This window comes from Aquarana catesbeiana, linkage group LG04 (assembly GCF_042186555.1).
Source record: "Aquarana catesbeiana isolate 2022-GZ linkage group LG04, ASM4218655v1, whole genome shotgun sequence".
NCBI lineage: Eukaryota > Metazoa > Chordata > Amphibia > Anura > Ranidae > Aquarana > Aquarana catesbeiana.
In genome coordinates this window covers 277324639-277345779 of record NC_133327.1, presented here as the reverse complement: position 1 = coordinate 277345779, position 21141 = coordinate 277324639, and the positions used below count along the sequence as shown (strand labels likewise).

General features: G+C 41.9%; 1 protein-coding gene across 3 annotated transcripts in view; it reads left to right on the top strand.

Moving 5' to 3' along the window:
• TDRP (testis development related protein) overlaps positions 1-21141 on the top strand; it is a 237132-nt gene that overhangs the window by 146707 nt on the left and 69284 nt on the right. For 2 of the 3 annotated variants that reach the window (XM_073626621.1, XM_073626620.1), the window contains one exon: positions 15065-15124. The exons of the other annotated variant lie outside the window; for it this stretch is intronic. In XM_073626621.1, the coding sequence (XP_073482722.1) occupies positions 15065-15124 (60 nt within the window). The remainder of the gene's footprint in view (positions 1-15064; positions 15125-21141) is intronic. 3 annotated transcript variants of the gene reach the window in all.

The window sequence follows — 21141 nt, the reverse complement described above, 5'->3', positions numbered from 1 at the left end:
GCTATGTTTTCTGCTTTTTGTTCCCTACAATTAATATTTTTTTTTTTTTTTTTGTATTCTTTTTCAATGATGCATAAAAAAAGCCAAAATCTTCCAAAAAATTTCTGCTATTACCAGCAACTACCAACTGTCAAAATGACAGTTAGGAATTGCTTTAAATTACATGGCAGGAGTGGCTCTCAAAATGCAACCGCTGCTGTGTAAAATTATATTTGCAGATAATACTTGATCATTATGCTTTTTTTTTTTTTCTTTTTTTTTTTTTTTTTTTGTTCTCCTTTTTCAGTGGCGCATAAAAAGGGTCACAAAACCAATGGATTTATTAGGCTATACTCACATGAGTGTTTTGATCAGAACCACCTGTTAATTTTCCAGACAGATCTGAATGGAAGCTTTGTCACCCTATAAGCAGGCAGATGTATATGGACATGCAACTGGTTTTATCTGATTACATCAGAGTCTGTCTAGGTCCAAAGAAAAATTAAAAGGTTTGCATCCTTTTCTGTTTTTTGGACTTACATGGATTGGAGATAAAAGCATATAGATGGATGCATGTCTTTACATCTGCATGCACCTAGACCTAATATGTGTCCCTCACAATATGCAGAAGAAAACTGAATAGAAATTAATGTCACAAAAGTGACATCAGTTCTGCTCAGGTTTGGCAAGGTATCCATTTGTCTATCCCTCCTAATCATAATGGATGCCGCTCATCTTAAACACCCTTACTTTGCCCAAAAAATGCATTAATTGTTTAATCTTAAGTAATGAAAAATGGATCACTGAATAAACAGACCCGTTGGGGACATTTTAAAAATTGTCCTGGTCCAACAGGTGTGTATAGGTATGTGGCCTGAAGTTTGAGCATGAAAACTGTGTCGCTGCTGCCTGCTTTTAAACCCCCTCCCCAGCCATCCGTGTGAAATTTTGCCAATGGTCACATTAATAAACTGAGATTCCTTATGTGCACTGTACACTGGCTCTTAATATGCATGGTAAGCTGCAAATCAATGTTGAGCAGATTGACAAGTCAAATGAGTTCTCTGGTTGACCTTCTTCATCAAGAGGCGGTCAGTGTAGGCATGCTCTACGTTTAGACATCATCCACCGGTTTGGATGGAAAATGGTAAGATCACCAGATACACATTATTGCCAGTCTGTGGAGTAGCTTCTGTGTTCATAATGAAAAAATATCACAGTGGTGGTCGACAATGCAGAATGCCTGATTTGACCTCATGTTTATAATGCCCTCCAGCATGTGTCCAAGCAGTTCCTGCTAATCTTTCTTCCCGACAGATTATTTTGCAACATGCTTAAAATATTTAGCATTCCTTACATATTGCTTTTTATTACTGTTCATTTAGACAGCATAGAATTACAAATTGATTCTACAAAGTTCTACAGTAATGCTGTTTTACTTGGAATTGCTGTGGGAAGTGTGTACATTGGTCATTTTACATAACAGAAAGTTTTGAGTATTGTGCAATAACCCATTGCAACCACTCAAACAGGCCTACATTAGTCTATCTACACTAAGGGGCTTCTCTAGGCTGGCAAAGAGAATTTTGAAGGTGTTTTTTTTTTTTTTTTTTTTTTTTTTTTTTCTTTTTATATTTTAGTTTAAAATATAAAAAAAAAAAAAAAAATTCACATGCTTCTAAAGTGCCTTTATCCAATGTGTGCACCCATTTAAAGCATAGCTAAACCCAAGAGCAAAAACTGAATATATGGCAGCTTACTAGTCCGCAGATGTTGTGGCTGCATTAGATTGTTCTTGGGGTTTATATATACTTCTGTTTTAACAAAAGGGAAAATGACAAAGTGAAGAATATTTTGTAGATAACTGCCAATTGTGTGGAGACCTCTGATGGTTACGAAAAATATTTTTTAGATATTTTAAAGTGGAACTGAACTTTAAGGGTTCAAACGCACAGATATGTGCGGCATTCTTTGCACCTAAGTAAATTTCCCTGCAATTTCCTGTGCCTGGGGAGCCGCTCATGCAGTGGACAGGCTTACGAGGCCATACTCTTGTACATGCCAATGCTTATTTGCATCAGCAATGAAACAATGATACTTTTTTTGCATTGGCACTTGCTTACACATTTGGAACACACAACAAAAGCACATGCGAGGGTAACTACTGATGCAAAAACACTTTGCCATTTACAATAATAGGGCTGCATACAGACCGTCATTTGTATACCAGGTTGTACGTGACCCGAGCAGCTTTCCATGCGCATGAAACTGCTGGAAAATTTACTACATAAAATGCCTACAAATGTGTGCATGAATCCATAAGGTGAATGTTTAATATGTTATAGGGAACATCCTGAAGTGTTTTATCAGTACTGTGGAAAAAACATTTTGGTCTTAATTCCTTCTGAAAAATAGCAGAGCAGTGCCTAGCCCTTGAGGGTGTGCAGGCACTCCTGTACCTATACCTTGTACAGCTGTCTATCTGCAGTGTGAAATCCAAGGTACTACTGCCTCTGATTACTAGTCTCTTGAGATTTGGTGATGTCACCACTATACTGATCACTGCTGTTCTTGCTGGTGGCTTTGATGTGAGCCTGCCTTTTATTTTGGGCACAACTTCCAGAGTTCAGTTCTTCTTTAAAGCAGTAGTAAACCGCCAGCTTTTTTTTTTTTTCTTAATTTTTTTTAACCACTTAACCCCTTCCTGCCCAGACCAATTTTCAGCTTTCAGTTCTCTCACACTTTAAATACCAATTACTCAGTCATGCAACACTGTACCCAAACAAAATTTTTTTTTTTTATCTTTTTTTTCACACACATAGAGCTTTCTTTGGTGGTATTTAATCACCACTGGGTGTTTTCTTTTTTTCGATTACAAGTGAAAAAAGAGCGAATTTTTGAAAAAAACAAACAAACATTTTTTTTAGTTTCTATTATAAAATTTTGCAAATAAGTAATTTTTGTTCATACATTTGGGCCAACATTTATACTGCTACATATCTTTGGTAAAAATAACTAAATAGTGGATATTATTTAGTCTGTGTGAAAGTTAGTCTGCAAGCTATGGTACCAATCATTGAAAATTGCTCACACCTGAAGCACCAACGGCCTATCATTGAGGCCCTGAAATGTCAGGACAGTAAAAATATCTCCCAAATGACCCCCTTTTGAAAAGTAGACCGTCAAAGGTATTTAGTAAGAGGCATGGTGAGTTTTTTGAAGTTGTAATTCTTGGAGAAATTAAGAAAAAAAAAAATTATATACTCAAAGTTTTAGCTTCCTCCACAAATTTTCTATAGGATTAAGGTCTGGAGACTGGCTAGGCCACTCCATGACCTTTTAATGTGCTTCTTCTTGAGACACTCCTTTTGTTGTCTTGACGGTATAGGAAGGGAGGACCCTCACCATGCCAACATCCGAGATATTATGATATATATATATATATATATATATATATATATATATATAAAATAACACGTTATTTCTCACACACGGCGTATGCATACTTCCAATTACACCCCAAAACACATTCTGCTACTCCTGAGTATGGTGATACCACGTGTGTGACTTTTTCACAGCCTGGCCACATACAGAGGCCCTACTTGCAGAGAGCACCATCAGGCATTCTAGGAGCATAAATTACACATATGATTTCCTGATGACCTATCACACTTTTGAAGGCCCTAGAGCACCAGGACAGTGGAATTACACACAAAATGACCCCATTTTGGAAAGCAAACACCCCAACGTATATTCTTTGAGGCATAATGAGTCTTTTGAACATTCATTTCCAAAAGTTTTTGCAAAATGTGGAAAGAAAATAAATTTTGTATATATAAAAAAAAAAAAAAATAAATAAAACACAAAGTTGTCAATTTTATAAGGTATTTTTTTTTTTCTAAAAAAGTAGCATGCATGTGGCTAAAATTACTCCACAAAATACATTCTGCTACTCCTCCTGAGTATGGCGATATCACATGTGTGAGACTTTTTTACACAGCCTGGCCACGTAGGACCAACATGCAGGGAGCACCGTACATTTAGTTTCCTGATGACCTATCACACTTTGGAAGACCCTGGAGCACCAGGAAAAAGAAATTGCACACAAAATGACCCCATTTTGGAAAGCAAACTCCCCAACGTATATTCTATGAGGCATGGGCTGCAGATAGGTTCTCAGGTACTCTGATGGGCTGGAGACAGGTACTCGGGTACTCTGATGGGCTGGAGACAGATACTCGGGTGCTCTGATGCTCTGCAGATAGGTACTCAGGCATTTTGGGCTGGAGACCGGTACTCGGGTACTCTTGTTGGGCTGGAGACCATTACTCGTGTACTCTGATGGGCTTCTAAAGGGAAAGTCACATGACCTTTGACGCAACGCGTCTGGAGGAGCCGGTGGCAACACTACCGGTGTCTTGTTACTCTGGATGTGTAGTGAGGAGATCTGTCCCAATGCTAAGCTGATTGTTCAATACGTTTTTTATTACTGCGCAAATGTGAGTGCATATTATGTTATTAATTGAAAGCAAGTCATTTTAAGCAATCTTGCATGATGATGTTTTATTTGCTTTGAGAAATTGAACCTGGAGAAATTATTGTTTGTAGAGAAGTCCTGGTAATCCTGGAGCCAGCAGCTGAAACCCTTGTATGATCAAGCTGATCCTTGTGTGGATTATTACTGAAAGTGCCAATAGACCCAAGGGGGTCTTTATTTGAGGTGAGCAGGCATTGCACACTGAGGTGGTGGTGATTGTCTGTCTGTCAGCACATATTCCTTGCAGACACTGTCATGGAGCACGGATTGATTCCATTCACATCTTTTCAGCATTCGTTTCATATATTTATATATTGTGCATGTGGACCTCTTTGTATATATATTGTATATTTTATAAGATCACTATTTGTCACATTCACTGGAGTTTATTATGAAGCATATATTTGAAATCTAGCGCACTATTTGTTTTTATTCCGTTTTTAAAAACCAGATGTGATTGGACACAGCCAGTCATGTGGTAAAGAACCATTTTTATTGGCTCTTTACACTGATTGGGGATGGGCCGTGTCTATGCATTAAGATAAAAAAACTTCTGTGTGTAGCAGCCTCCCCAGCACCCCCTAATTATTTAGCCCCATCTCTCTCCAGCGATGTCAACGAGTGTCTTAGCGGGACTCTCCTCCTGATTGGCTGAGGCACAGCAGTGGCGCCATTGGCTCCCGCAGCTCTCAATCAAAGTCAGTTCGCCAATCGGGAGAGAGGGGGTCGGGTCAGGGCTCCGTGTCTGAAGGGACTTTAGCAGTGCTTTTAGTTTTCCCCTTCCGGATTGCCTTGGTGATGTAGCCACTGATGATGTAACATTTAAAATGGTGACACAGGATTTTGACAGAACAATGGGAGGTGGATTATTTTTTTATTTATTTTATTTATTTATTTTTTTACATATACAGTGGGGAAAATAATGATTTGATCCCCTGCAGATTTTGTTAGTTTACCCAACAAAATGAAGGGTCTATAATTTTTATCATTGATGTATTTTAAATGATAGAGACAGAATATCAACTAAAAATCCAGGAAAACACACGATACAAATGTGATAAATTGAGTTGCAGTTCAGTGAGTTAAAATCAGTATTTGATTTCCAAGCAAAACATGACTTGGCACTTGGTGGAGAAACCCTTGTTGGCAAGCACAGAGGTGAGACGTTTCTTGTAGTTGATGACCAGGTTTGCACACCTCTCAGGAGGGATTTTGGTCCACACTTCTTTACAGATCTTCTCTAAATCCTTAACGTTTCTTGGCTGTCGCTTGGCAACTCGAAGTTTCAGCTCCCTCCATAAATTTTCTATAAGATTAAGGTCTGGAGACTGGCTAGGCCACTTCATGACCTTAAAGCATTTGTTAACCCCAAAAAAAAAAAAAAAATGGATCCTGCTCTTTTAAAGCATGTTATATGACACAGTGCTTGTCCTGTGTCATTTGGCCCCTTTAACACCTAAAAAACCTGGCTGATCCTGCCAGTTTCCACCCACCCCTCTGTAAACTAACCACGGTGTATGATGGCTGCTGAGACAAGACAGTGTGGTCAGTTTATGTGCCTCTGTCATCAGCAGCCTGCTGTTTGCTCTCCTCTCTGCTCCTGCGTCCTCTTCCCCCTCCCCTCTGTGTGTGTGTGTGAGTTGCCCCTCCCCCCCTTCTGCTGCTCTCATAACACTAACCTGTAGACACCATCAGCACTGCCTCCTATCGCAGTGTCCCCCTCTGTGAATGAGTTATACATATAAATGCTGTGAATACCAAATTCACAGCCGAGATTGCGATCGCATGACCATCCAGCTCTCTCCTCCTCTCCGCCTCCCCTCCAGACATTTCTCTGCTGATGTCACTCAGCCCCACCCGCTGCCTCTCTGAGGAGGAAAGGAGAAACCAGGCTGGTCATGTGATCGCAGTCTCTGCTGTGAAATTAGGTATTTACAGCATTTATTTTTATAAATCGCTCACAGAGGGGACACTTCAATAGGAGGCAGTACTGATGGTGTATACAGGTTAGAGTGGCTTAACCTCCCTGGCGGTATGATTATTTCAGATTTTAGGTGCTGAAAGCGGTACCATTATTTTGCACAGAAATTTGGCGTTTTATATTGTAGGCCTGTAATTCTTAGGAATAGTTCACTTAAATCTGTCCAAACAAGAGTCTAGTAGACATCCCGGGTATGATAAAGTTTGAAAAACGAAATAAAAAATTATAATATAATAACTAACTATAAATAATTAAAACACATAATAATATAATAATAATAAAAATTATATAATAATGTAATCAAATCAAAAACACTGAAATTTGCTCAGTTCCAGAATTTTAGCTTTTATTACTTTTAGTGTTTGATGACGGATCTCCCCACAAATCACTATCGCTCAATTCTGCAAGTGATTCTAATTTATTATCGCTGTTTTCTAGCTGGTCTAAAACCACTTTTGATGTAAAGAGACAGTTTTGGTTGCTATGGACAATCTCCAGTTTCCAGGCAGAAAGAACAGTTTTATATATATAAAACTGCATGCAGGACACTGGGCAGACCACTAGGGACAAAGGGGATGTGTAGTTATTTGATACAGTACTGTAATCTGTAAGATTACAGTATGCTGTATCTATACTGTGTGTTTACTGTGTGTTTCACTTTTGAATTTGCCGCCGAACTCCGTCCCCGTGCGTCGCAACGCTCGCAGGGAACGGAGCTCGGCACTGTGAATCGAGCGAGACACAGCGGCTCGCCGATCACAGCGGGGAGACATCGCAGGAACCAGGGGACAAGGTAAGTAATCTCTTCCTGGATCCTGCGATGCAAGCCCGAGTCTGGCTCGGGGATACCGCTTTTGGTATGTAAAATCCACCCCGAGCCAGACTCGGGAATACCGCCAGGGAGGTTAACAACCACTTTAACCACCTGCCATCCGCGCTATGGCCGAATGATGGCCACAGGGCGGACCTGAATTCCCAGGAGGCCGTCATATGATGGCCTCCCCTGTGCATGCGCCCTGCGCGCTGTGATCACCGAGTCATTGAGACTCGGCTGATACCATGTGATCAGCTGTCAGCCAATGACAGCCGATCACATGATGTAAACAAAAGATCGGTAATCGATCACCGGCTCAGATGAGAGGGACAAAGGTCCCGAAGAGGAAGAGGCACATCTGCCTCATCTGTGATTCTTAAGAGTGCCACCTAAAAGTGCCCACAAGTTGTTGGTTGTTGGGGATCAAATACTTATTTACTCACTGAACCACAACTCAATTTGTAACATTTGTATCGTGTTTGTTCTGGATTTTTGGGTTGATATTCTGCCTCATCTATATCATTTAAAATATGATAAAAATGATAGACCCTTCATTTCTTCGTTAAGGGCAAACAAACAAAATCTGCAGGGGGTCAAATAATTTTCCCCACTGTATACATTATACATTCACATTAGCGCCCTCAAGGAGCTTACAATCTAAGGTCCCCAACTCGTATTCATACATGCATACTAGGGCCAATTTAGACAGGATCCATTTAACCTACCAGCATGTCTTTTAAAGTGTGGCAGGAAACCAGTACCCAGAGGAAACCCACGCAGGCACAGAGAGAACATAAAAAATGTAGTTGTCAGTAGTATTTCCAATTTGGAAGTTCCAGTACTTGCATGTAAAGTAGACTATTGCAGTTGCATATGTTAGAGAGTTGCTGTAAATAGGCTATACATTTTTATCTCTTATCTGCCTTGTAATGGCTTCCAGTCTGCAATGTTTATTATAAAGTCTGCCCAGTTAAACTTTCTATACATTATGTGAGTGGGAGTATAGTGGAGTGTTTTTCCTAGTCTGAGGTTCATTTAGGCTGTTATTCTGCAACATTGCCAGAGAAAAATTACTTGTTGACTTTTAAAGAATACTTATCTATAGTTAATGTTTATATCTGCGTATTATAGCTTTCTAAATATTTTCTGTTAATAATTATGGAGCTGGGAAGGTTGTGGTTTAACGGACCCCCTAAATGATCCTGGCTTGTCTTGCATTAACTAGAAGTCTCCCTACTTTTCTTCCTGAAGATTTGTGTAATAAACATGCATGTAAAATGCTTGCTTGTTGCCTTTCATCAAATTTGGATGTAAGAAATGGGAAATGAATCCCTTGTCTCCCAAAGGTTTCTTTTGATGTATGTTATCACAGCTAGAAGGATGAGAAGAGCCAGACCACTTCAACAGCGAGTTAAGCATAAGGACTCTCCTTGATGGGCAAATGCAGTGTGCTTTCAGTTGCATTCAACCTACCTTTGAGATGCTTCTGAGATCTTTTTGGGTTCATGACAGATGCATTTGAACTCCTAAGCTGTATCAACCTGCTTCATACTGCTTTTGCTTTCCCATTGACTTTTGTGGGGAGACGGAGCTCTGATGCAAACAATAGGCTGTCAACACAGGCCCTAAATCTGTGTTCCTACACACTCAGCTGCCATGGGGCCTGAATAGGGGAAAGGGGGCGGGGGGGGGGGGGTTCACAAGATGCTTCCATGCTTCCCCTCCAGACCCATTTGCAGTGATGACCTCTAGAATGTCTATTTTGTTTTACTCCTGTTTAAAATGTATTGAACTTTATTAAAATGTTACAAAGTGACAATTCGTTCATCTTTATTCACTGCTGTGGGTTGCATACCAATTACCGCACAAATTGACTTGTCTGTGTTGGGCAAGGCTGCTCAGTGCAACCCAACGCATGTGGTGTGAACGGGCTTTTAAAGGTTTCTGGCTTTTTGGGCTAGTTTATACTTGTGGTTGTGGGCAGCTAAAACACGCAGTTGAGGCACAGTTTTAATGTCCACCAACGCCCCCCCCACATATAAAGTCATTGGGTCATTTTACAGGGTGAGCATTGACATTCAGCTTAAAATAGAAATTAAAGGCAAAACATTTTTAATTAAATATAAAAAATAAATTCTAAAACCTTCTATAAAAATGGGGAAAAAAAAGTGATCACATTCCTCTGTTCTCAGCTGCATAATAGCAGGGGGGGGGAGAAGCAACAGTACACAAATCTTCCCAGTGAATGGCTGGGGGGGGTGTATCTGGACAAGTTTGATCATTGGAGGAGAGCAGTCTGAGTTCCCAGCATAGCTAGAGAACTGACCACAGTGTGTCCTGCTGCTTAGTGTGGTCAGATTTTACTAAGAAAGCAAAGGGACTGGCAGGAAAGTATTCACAGCGCTTCACGTTTTCCACATTTTGTTATATTACTGCCCTTTTACCAAAATGGATTTAAATTCATTTATTTTCCTCAAAAATCTACAAACAATACCCCATACTGACAACATGAAAGACGTTTGTTTTGAAATCCATGCAAATTTATTCAAAATAAAAAACAAAAACAATCCTATGTATGTAAGTATTCACAGCCTTTGCCATGGCAAAAATTGAGCTCAGGTGGATCCTTGAGATGTTTATACGACTTGATTGGAGTCCACCTGTGGTAAACTCAGTTGATTGGATATGATTTGGAAAGGCACACACCTGTCTTTATAGGGTCCCACAGTTAACAGTGCATGTCAGAGCACAAACCAAGCCATGAAGTACAAGGAATTCTCTACAGACTTCCGAGACAGGATTGTATGGAGGCACAGATCTGGGGAAGGGTACATAAACATTTCTGCAGCATTGAAGGTCCCAATGAGCACAGTGGCCTCCATTCTCCGTGAATGGAAGAAGTTTGGAACCATCAGGACTCTAACTAGAGAGGGCTGCCCAGCCAAACTGAGAGATTGGGGGAGAAGGGCCTTAGTCAGGGAGATGACCAAGAACCCGATGGTCACTCTTACAGAGCTCCAGCATTTCTCTGTGGAGAGGAGAACCTTCCAGAAGAGAAACCATCTCTGTAGCACTCCACCAATCAGATCTGTATGGTAGAGTGGCCAGATGGAAGCCACTTCTCAGTAAAAGGCACATGACAGCCTACCTGAAGTTTGCCAAAAGGCACCTGAAGGACTCTCAGACCATGAGAAACAAAATTGTCTGGTCTGATGAAACAAAGATTGAACTCTTTGGCCTGAATGGCAAGCGTCATGTCTGGAGGAAACCAGACACCTGGCCAATACCATCCCTACAGTGAAGCATGGCGGTGACTGCGTCATGCTGTGGGGATGTTTTTCAGTGGCAGGAACTGGGAGACTAGTCAGGATCGAGGGAAATATGAATGCAGCAGTGTACAGAGGCATCCTTTATGAAAATCTGCTCCAGAGCACTCCGGACCTCGCACTGGGGTGAAGATTCATCTTTCAACAAGACAATGTCCCTAAGCACACAGCTAAGATAACAAAGGAGTGGCTGCAGGACAACTCTGTGAATGTCCTTGAGTGGTCCAGCCAGAGCCCTGACTTGAACCCGATTGAACATCTCTGGAGAGATCTAAAAATGGCTGTACACCGACGCTCCCCATCCAACCTGATGGAGCTTGAGAGGTCCTGCAAAGAACAATGGAAGAAACTGCCCAAAAATATGTGTGCCAAGTAGGGCTGGGGAAAAAATAGATTTAAATCTTGAATCGAGTTGAGAGGTCAAATCAATTCAAAATTTAAGCAAATCGATTTTTTTAGATTATATTTTTTTTGCCGCGCCGGTCCCGAGGCGCTGCGGGCATGAGTTTTTAGGCGAGGCCACAGCTTCGGCCTAGTCCGCGGCTACAGCCGGACGCTGCGGACTAGGCCGAAGCCGCGGCCTCGCCTAAAAACTCATGCCTGCAGTGCCTCCGGACTGGCGCTGACACCGCGCCGGGCCTGAAGAGCTACGGGAAGGAGTTTTTAGGTGAGGCCGCGGCTTCGGCCTAGTCCGCGAGGCCGGACGACGTGGACTAGGCCAAAGCCGCGGCCTCACCTAAATGCTCATGCCCGCAGTGCCTCGGGACCGGCGAGGTTTCCAAAGAAAAAAAAAAACTCGATTCGAATCGTGAATCGAGTTTTTTTTTTTAAGAGAATCGAAGATTTTTTTTTTTTTTTTTTAGAAAATCTCCCAGCCCTAGTGCCAAGCTTGTAGAATCATATTTAAAAAGACTTGAGGCTGTAATTGGTGCCAAAGGTGCTTCAACAAAGTACTGAGCAAAGCCTGTGAATATTTATGTACATGGGATTTTCTTTCTTTTTTTATTTTTAATAAATTTGCAAAGATTTCAAACAAACATCTTTCACTTTGTCATTATGGGGTAGTGGTTGTAGAATTTTTAGGAAAATTAGGAATTTAATCCATTTTGGAATTGGGTTGTAACATAACAAAATGTGGGAAAAGTGAAGCGCTGTGAATACTTTCCGGATGCACTGTATGTAAATGAGCCCTCAATTCCTCTGGATGCTGAGCTGCAGGTAATGTACATCTAAAGGTTACTGTTTGATAGTCCAGGTACCAAAACCAGTTACTATGTGATGCAAACATAAAACGGAGTCAGACGTCCTTGATTGCATGTTTATTTAATATATAGATCACAAATGATTAAAGTAAAACTCCAGGAAGTATCTTTATTGCTAGCTTAGTGCAATGTAAGTATCCATATCTTCTATCTGGAGGGGGTGCTGAAAACCAATGTATCCCATGCAACATACATTGATAGCTGTGATCTACTGGGTCCTGCTTAAGCAGCCTCCCCTCTGCACACTGACTACAGGAGGTTGCTTTTTTCAGTGTTTTTTTTGTTTTTTTGAGGGGGGGCTGGCTTTTCAGAAGAAACCGTTTTTATATGCCTTTTCCATAAATTTTCGTTCACTTTTAAAAATGTTAGAAAGCAGACATTGTACACTTACACTTTGTGCAGCAGAAATAGTTTTGTGGCTTCTCCAGATTGGATTTCCCCTCTGTCTCTAACTACTGGTTTAGGAGCTCAGAATGAAATCTAAATTATGTGAGGTTGTGTGTCTCTTCCTTGGGCACATAATAGATAATTATGACTCGTTCATCATGGTTTCTTTTTCCATTGCATGTGATTAGCAAAAGGAGTTTAGGGGGAGGTAGCTCATCTCTACAGTAAAGAAGGCTTAGTGGTCATTTTGTTAAATATGCAGAATGATATAGAAAAAAATGAATGATCATCTGAAATGACATAAAACCATGAAAACCAGGAATAGTACATTTCTTTTGAATATGCTTTAAAGTGGACCTTTTGGTAACTTTACAAGTCTGCATTTATAAATAAATTCTTGAAATGTTACAATACACATCACCAGCAGTATTATCTTCCATTAAAAAAATGTATCATTTGTCACTAAAAGGCAGTCCTTGTACTCCAGGCAGGGGATTTTATAAAACAGATGTCATTATCCTGCTGTAGGCAGAAGGAAGCAAGACTAGCAATAAAATAAGTTCTGAGGGAGGAAAGTTCAATATTACAGAGTTAATAATAATTGCATAGAGATCCAAGTGCTGCCTTAGGTTGGGTACAAATGGGTCAGATATCGTCTAGTTTAACAGAAATCAGCCGACCTTTGGTCTGTGTGTACAGCAGTCTTTCTGACACAAGCCGGTCTAAAGACCAGCTTTCGTCGAAGGGACATGCTGGAAAACCAGCATCTTATCTGCGCTCACAGCCGATGGCTGTGAGCACTGATCATTGTGTTCTGGTGGGGGCAGTCCCCATGTGAGAACTTAAAGGCACAGTGGGTGGGGAAGATCGCCGCACTAAGACACCTTTCACACTGGGGCGTTTTTCAGGTGCTTTTGGGCTAAAAATAGCACCTATAAAGCGCCTGAAAAACGCCTCCCCTGCAGCCCCAGTGTGAAAGCCCGAGTGCTTTCACACTGGGGTGGTGCACTTGCAGGACGTTAGGAAAAGTCCTGCAAGCAGCATCTTTCGGGCGGTGTATACAGTGCTCCTCCACCGCCTCTGCCATTGGAATCAATGGGCACCACTGCTGAAGTGCCTGCAAAGCACTTCGGCAGCAGCGCTTTTAACCCTTTATTCGGCCGCTAGCAGGGGTCAAGCTCCCTGCTAGTGGCCAAAAAGTGGCACGCCATTACAGCGGTAAAGCGCCGCAAAAATTAGTGGCGCTTTACCACTAATGTCGTCGTCCCCCCCCCCCCCCCCCCCCCCCCCCGTCCCAGTGTGAAAGTGCCCTATCATTGCATGTGTTGGTATGGAAATCTCTCAGGTTTTTCTCTTGTTCAGCCCGCTGGGTTGAACAAAAAAAAAAACAAACTTTACGTGTGTAGTAGGCTTTAGAGGCCTTGTGAAAAACCTGCTTACTCTGACATTTCTACAATTTTTATAACATTTTTAAATTAAAAGGGACATGTAAGGATAGAAATAAAGGTGGGAATCTCTGATTTTATTTTTTAATGTACAGGATAGTCCTCTAGGCCAGTGGTTCTCAACCCTGTCCTCAAGTACCCCCAACAGGCCATGTTTGCAGGTTTTCCTTTATCTTGCACAGGTGCTTTAAATCAGGATCAATGGCTTGGTATTTTGGACAGGTATTTTATCTAAGAGAAATTCCCAAAACATGGGGGTGCTTGAGGACAGGGTTGAGAACCATTGCTCTAGAGCTTGGCGTAATTTGGCACAAGCATACAAAACAAGAGCTCATACCTTTCCCAGCTGCCTGTTTATTCCAGGTCAACAATTTACTAGGTAGTGAAGCTGAAATTAGAATTAGAGCCTAGGAGCTTGGATATTTTTAAAAAGTCAGCAATGGCAGCTTCCATTTTTTTCTCTCTTCACAAATTTGCTTTAAAGTGGATGTAAACCTGAATTTTTTTTTTAATGTCATAATGTAGAGTATAAGATTTCCTATCATTTGAGCCCAGTCTTGCCACAAAGAGTTAATCCAGCTCTGAGCAATCCTCTTTTATTGTTCAGTGAGATAAAACTTGACAAACAGAGAAAAACTTTGTCAAATCCTCCCCCTTGCTGGGAGTGACAGGTGATTTACATCTCGTGCACTAGCCTAAGACACAGGCATTATTTTTTAATTCCCTCCCACTCCTTTCTTCAGCAGCTCTGCAAGGATTGGCTGTTCCACACCTCACCATGATTTGGCATGCTGAAGTCATGTGGTTACTTTCCTGTCTTTTCACTGGATGTTAGAGATCATAGCAGAAGTTCAGTGTTAGAAATACACAGGAGAAAATGCATATTGACAAGGGGAGTGTAGAGGTGGGCGGGGAGTCTACTGACATCACGACTCCACCCACCGAGCTCCAGACAACAGACCCACCCACAGAATATTTTCGGGTCTAATAACAGAGAGGGGGGAGACATTTGACAGGTAAAGATACATGCAGGAGGCATGTATATCCTTATAGATGACCCCTATGGCAGTAGTTTAGAAAGGATGACATTGGGTTTACATCCACTTTAAGATACGTTTCCCTTTTAATGATAAGTGGCAGGTACACTTTAAACTCCGGAGGATTACTGAGTTTTCCTTGGTTGCACTACTGCAGTGTTTTCCATGTGTATAAGCTGGTAACGTTAATCACTAAGCTGTTGGCCAGAAAAGGTTTAACAGCATGACCTAAAACACAGTGTTTGAAAAAATGCTTTCCAAATTGGATAAGTGCTAAATCACTTTTCTCTTTTTAGAGTAAAGACCAGCTGCTCCAAGCTGACCTGCAGTCTCCTGTGTCACAGCTTGCTACAAAGGTATGTCTCGCTGGATTAATTCTACTTAACATTGTGTTCCCTTTTTTAAAGGCTCGACGTATTTTTTCCATTGTTTGCTTTGTGTGAGTGATAACGCAATCACTTTTCTCTGTTTAAGGCTGGTTGCAATTCCTCTCTTTTGTTGAATCCGATTACTCATAATTCCCTGCAAATTTGCATCTCCAGCAATACTTGCCATGGCCCATTTCATATCTCTGGGTGTGGGCAGGCATCTTGATTTAGAAACCAAAAGCAGAGGTACAAAAATCACAGATCCACAGAATGAATACAGCAGAAGCAGGGAAATAGTTGGATGAGGTATTAAGGTACAACTTCCCTCTAGGAAGAACCGGTAACAACACAATGACACATATCTCTCCATCTCTCATGAGAGTAGCACTGCGGCAGCAGAGCCTATGATGATATCCTTTGGCAGATTTATAATAGTTGGACTGCAGAGCAAAAATGCTCAGGCACCAATATAAAGCTTTTACACACACTCCTGGCTGCTTTAGCATGGGCAATGTGTGTGAAATTTTTCACTTGACACTCAACTTTCTTGGAAGTAATTCTAATCACTTCTATGGTGGGGCAATGTCACACCCCTGTACCCTGGACCGTGCTGCCCCTTATGGGTGACCAGGAAGACCATGGTGGCTGTCAGAAAACCCCTGTTTGTTGATCATCTCTTAACTGAATGAAGCAAGGAGTTGAAAGCTTTTCATCCAGTTCCAGAGCTGCCATTCCCCAGCTGATGTAGCTGGGGAAAAAAAACTGATATAGCATAATCTGTGCATGATTAGCTTGATTGGGGTCTATTGGTGACATTAGGGGTCTAATAAACCTCTGAAGTCTCCCTAAAGAGAACAGCAAAATATAATCATCAAAGTCCACTGATTAAATTTATGTGGCAGAATGGTAAAGCTCAATGAATGTGATTTACTTTAGGAGAGAGCTTTATTCCCCTTTCAACGCCACTTGCAACTATGAGGGGAAAAAAAAACCCAGTTGTGTTAATTGTTAGCGTAACATTTGGATAAGGTTAGGGCAAAACAATATTATTGCTGACTGTAATCAGCCAGCAATAGATCATTATAACAGTGATCTACTGCTGTAGGCAACGGCTGGTTAGAACAAATCTGCTGGAGTCTCTGCATTGACAAGAAATGCTGTAACATCACTACACTCCCAATGTAAACACAATGTAAAAAAATTATAGTTTACGTTCGCTTCTACATCTGTTCCTTTTGGAGCCATTTTAGAAGCCTTGGAGGCCCAGGAGCAGTGGCGTACGGGGGGGGGCAGTCGGTCTTCCCCGGGTGACACACATTGGGGGGGGGGTAATCAGGCACTGCCCAGGGACCCCAGCTGCATGTGGGGGCCCTGCACTTTCCCTGTCATTGCAGCTTTGTAAATAGTTAATCCGATCAGCAGAGAGCCCAGCGGTGTGGGGGAAGCTGTCTGTAACTCCCCCCTGTCATCTCATCAAGTTAGGCTGTCCCTCGAGGATGTTCATTATCTCCCGAGGCAGCCGGGGGTGATGGGCAGGGTCGGGATGTGGCTGCCTCCTCCACTCTTCCTACTGACTCCTCCCCTCAGGCTGACCCCCTCCTGCAGCTAAAGAAGAAAAAGGAGGAGAGACCACAGCAGCTCGGGAATCTTCTGACATGCTGAAAAGTGACTGAGCGATGCACATTGTCCCTACATGCAGACCTAACCTGTCTCTATAAATCACCCTGACCTGGCTCTATATACCCACCCTGACCTGGCTCTATATACCACCCTGAAAATTTAGGTAGTTGGGCTCTAATATGGTGTGAAATGCGAAACTTAGAAAAACATATAATAGTGATAACTTCTTACTGCAGCTGTCACAAATGTGCTCCCACATAAATCAGTAAAAAACAATATAGGTGTGACAGTGCTGTAAAAGTGAAATAAACAATTATGGTTATAAACACTGATATTGCAATAAAATGAACGAATCCATGTTGTGAAAAAAAAACAAAAAAAAAAAAACAAGCTTGTGTGATATCTTCAGACAACCTCAATGAATGGAGTGCTCCCACCACCTCATGCAATGCTCGCTCACCTCCTTTAAACGACCCTACAAGGAGTCAAACAAGCCTTGCACCCTGTGCAAACATTCCCTCTCAGGGATCGTAAAAGAATCTTGGTGGTTCAAAGGATGAAAGTAATCAAACGCAGGTAGGTACTCCTTCCACTGTGCTGCTTCAAACTTTAAATCCACAATGACTACCAGTAAGTTCAGCAACACATGGAAAAAACAAGAGAAAGTGCCACCTATAGTGCAGTATCCGAGGGGTTAAAAATGAAACCACTCCACCCCAGCTAGCATTTAACTCACATTTAATGCCATTTTAAAAGCATTAAAAATGACATGACTAAGTAGTAGTCCACCTCTACTAATTTCACCACCTCCCATTTGGCTTCATCTGGAGGAATCTACCACCCTGACCTGCCAGTATACTACCCTAACGTTACTTGACATCGACGTGTGGTGCGCTACCTGCCTGCCGGGGGGGGGGGGGGTGAGGATCCGCCCTGGGTTCCAAGTGCTCTAGGTACACCTTTGCCCAGGAGAGGATTGTTTCAGATGCTACTGGGTCTGGGCTATGTTTAAATAGCACCTGTCTCTGCCCTGGTGTCATAATTTGTCAAAGTAAATGTTGATTGCCACTGACATTACTGGCAGTGTGAAAGTTGTGAAAACACGCTGTGCTCATTGACATCTTAAAAATGATCATGGTTCCTTTGCCACCACTGTGTTCTTCAAATAAGCAAATGTCTTGATTCCGACTGCTGAGCCTTTTGCATTCTGACAACATGAAGACTCCCCCACCATCAAAATACACTGGTCAGCACTGCTGGCTATAGCCAGTGGCGCTGATTGAGAGAAAATATTCCACAGGCTGGTTGTACACAAGTTGATCAGTAGATTGACTTGTGTACAACCATGGTGCCTTTCCATACATGGATCAGAATTCGGCTGGTCCCTGCTTAACCAGCTGAATTGTGATCCATGTATTGCCTTCTCTAGTTATTTCTTTGCTCCTTTTATCAGTTTATTAATGCTTTATCTGTGTCTCATCTATCCAAAACAATGTGTTCCAGAATTCTTCTGGAACTATCTATTCTGCCAGTGCGTCCAGGAGCAGCAGAGTTTTGGCAGAAAAAATGCTTGATGCTTGTAAATGCATGTTAACACATCTAAACGCTTGCTAATGCTAGGTGTGTTTAGAGCTTGAGCGTTAATTCATTTCAGTGGCCAGAAAAAATTAATATTCTGGCCGATTAAATTAATGCCTAAGCTTTTAATGCCTGCAAACACGCCTTAACGCATGACACACTTTTATACAAGCGTCAGGCATTTTTTTCTGCTAAAATGCTGCTTTTAGAAGGGTTTCCAAAACATCCTGAGTGCATGAGGCCTAAAGGTAAACCATGGTGTGTGTATGTGTTGTTTTACTTGCTTAAGCTTCCCTATATTAATGATAGCCTTTCATATACATGTTGCAAATGTTGCCCCAAACTGACATCTGTATATAAGAGAATTGAATTTGCAAGCCTGCTGTTGTTGCCACATTTAGTGTTCTAAATAGTTTTATTATTTTTAGTTAGGGCAGATCTAGTTCTAAGAAATCAGCTAGGCTAAGTTCACTAAGGGCTTGGTGCAAAAGAGCATGTTGCTTTGGCCCGCACTGCAATGGCCCTCCTAGTAGAAGGATTGACAGGTGGAAACTACTGAAGTAAATGGCTAATGTGGCCTGAGGCTCAGTTCACACTGGTGTAACTTGGGATCCAACTTGTGAGACCCCAAGTCAAATGAGATATGAAATTTAATGTTTCCCTATAACATCTGTCTTAACTGATACTACAGGCAGTCCCCTAGTTACAAACATCCGACTTACAAACGACTCCCACTTACAAACGAAGAGAAACAACAGAAAGTGAGAGGAAATCTACCCCTAGGAAGGGAAATTCGCTCCCGTAAGAGTTATTATGGGGAAAAAGGTGTCTCCACTGATGCTTTATCACCAATCACAACAACCCAAAATGTTAAAAATCCAACTGTCATTGGGGGACAGAAAGTGAGGTGAAATCTTCTGAACAGGGGCACACACAGCAAAACAAACATTACAGGGGTGTTAACCCTTCCCTAATGCTATCCAAAAAGCTTAAAAATCATTTTTTTTTTTTTTTTGGCTGGAGCTACACTTAAAAAATTTACCTGTTCCGACTTACAGATTCAACTTAAAGCGGAGGTTCGACCACCGCTGCACACATTAAACATTTTAATAATCGGACACTTACCTGTCCTGGAGTCCAGCGATGTCGGCACCGCAGCTGATGTTTCCATCAGCTGTCGGGTGCATGCTGCCTCCATTGCGAGTAAGGGAACCCGGCAATGTAGTCTTATGGCGTCACGCCTGGAACCCTACTGTGCATGCGCGAGGCTCTGCTCTGCTCATCTCTCCTACTGGGCTGGGGAAGGAGGAGGGAGCCCCAGCGATGACGCAAATACTCAAAGATGAGGCTCCCGGAAGTAGGGACAGCATACCTGTGAAAGACAGGTATCCTGTCGTCCCCGTCCCCCCCCCCCCAGAAAGGTGCCAATTGTGGCACCGGGGGGGGGGGAGTTGTACAATGAGCGGAAGTTACGCTTTTGGGTGGAACTCCGCTTTAAGAACAAACCTACAGATCCTATCTTGTTTGTAACCCGGGGCCCTCCTGTACACAAGTCTGTCTGACTTTAGAAAAGGTTCCTGCACTACTTTGGTCTGACGTTCATATGATTTGAATGCCACAATGTGTGAAAAGTCACATCAAAATTGTATCAAAGTTGCACTGAAAGTCACGAGACTTTGGAGTTGTGCTAGTGTGAACCACGCCTAAAAGATGCAGTGTTCAGGTAGGTGCAAAGCAATTCCTGACAAATGCAGAAGCGTGTGTTGAACTGTTCAACTTGGTACACCCTTTCGGACCCCTCAGCTGCTCATTTCAATGATGCCTTAGCCCCTATTCATTAGCATACAGTCCTGTTTACACCTTGCTTTTGCTTGGAGCTTCGATGAGGCTTTGGTGGGGCTTCGATAAGTGCTCGTTTAAACTTGGTTCGGCTTCAACAAGGCTTTAGTCTTTGTTAAAGCTCTCTGAACACTAGTCAAAGCTCCTGTCACTAAATAAAATGGTTAGCTTACAGTCCTGTTTACACTTTGCTTTGCTTTAGCTTCGCTTCAAAAATTTTACCCCATGTAGCTTCAGTGGTGCTTCAAAGTGTCTTCAAAGCCTCCATAAAAGTCTATGGCAAAGCTCGCTTGAAACCCCACTAAAGTCCCACTGAAGCCCCAAGCAGACGCAGGTATAAACAGGACTGTAAGTTAACCATTTTGCTTTGGTGGGGCTTCGATGAGGCTTCAAGTGAGCTTTGCCATAGACTTCTATGGGGGCTTTGAAGATGCTTTGAAGCACAACTAAAGCGACATGGGGTTTCGTTTTTGAAGCCAAGCCAAAGCGTGTCCAAAGCCTTGTTTTGAAGCAAGTGTAAACTATCTGTTAATTTGCTGAAGCCGTGCAAGTGTAAATGATCTCTTACTTGGACAAATTGGGATCTCTGTACTTCTATGTGCTGACATTTTCTACCAGACTGATGATTGCCTTATGAAAAGTTAGTTAATTTAAGTTTCTAGTCCTTTTCTGAAATAAAGGTGAACTCTTGCCATGAAAAATACACTATTGTTTACCCCCCTCCTCATAGCTTTTTTTTTCATATATATAATTACAATTTATATGTTTTTTTTTTTATCTGTGGTCCCATATTCTTTTGAGGGCAGAGGATTCGGTGATGACGATTAGAAGTCTTGAATTTGCTCTGTATTTCTGTCTCCATGAAACTTATTTTAGCAGTCCTTTTCTGCAGATACTACCTCATGTCGTATTCACCACACTCCTCTCCTGCACATACTGTCCAGTGTCGTATTCACCACACTCCTCTC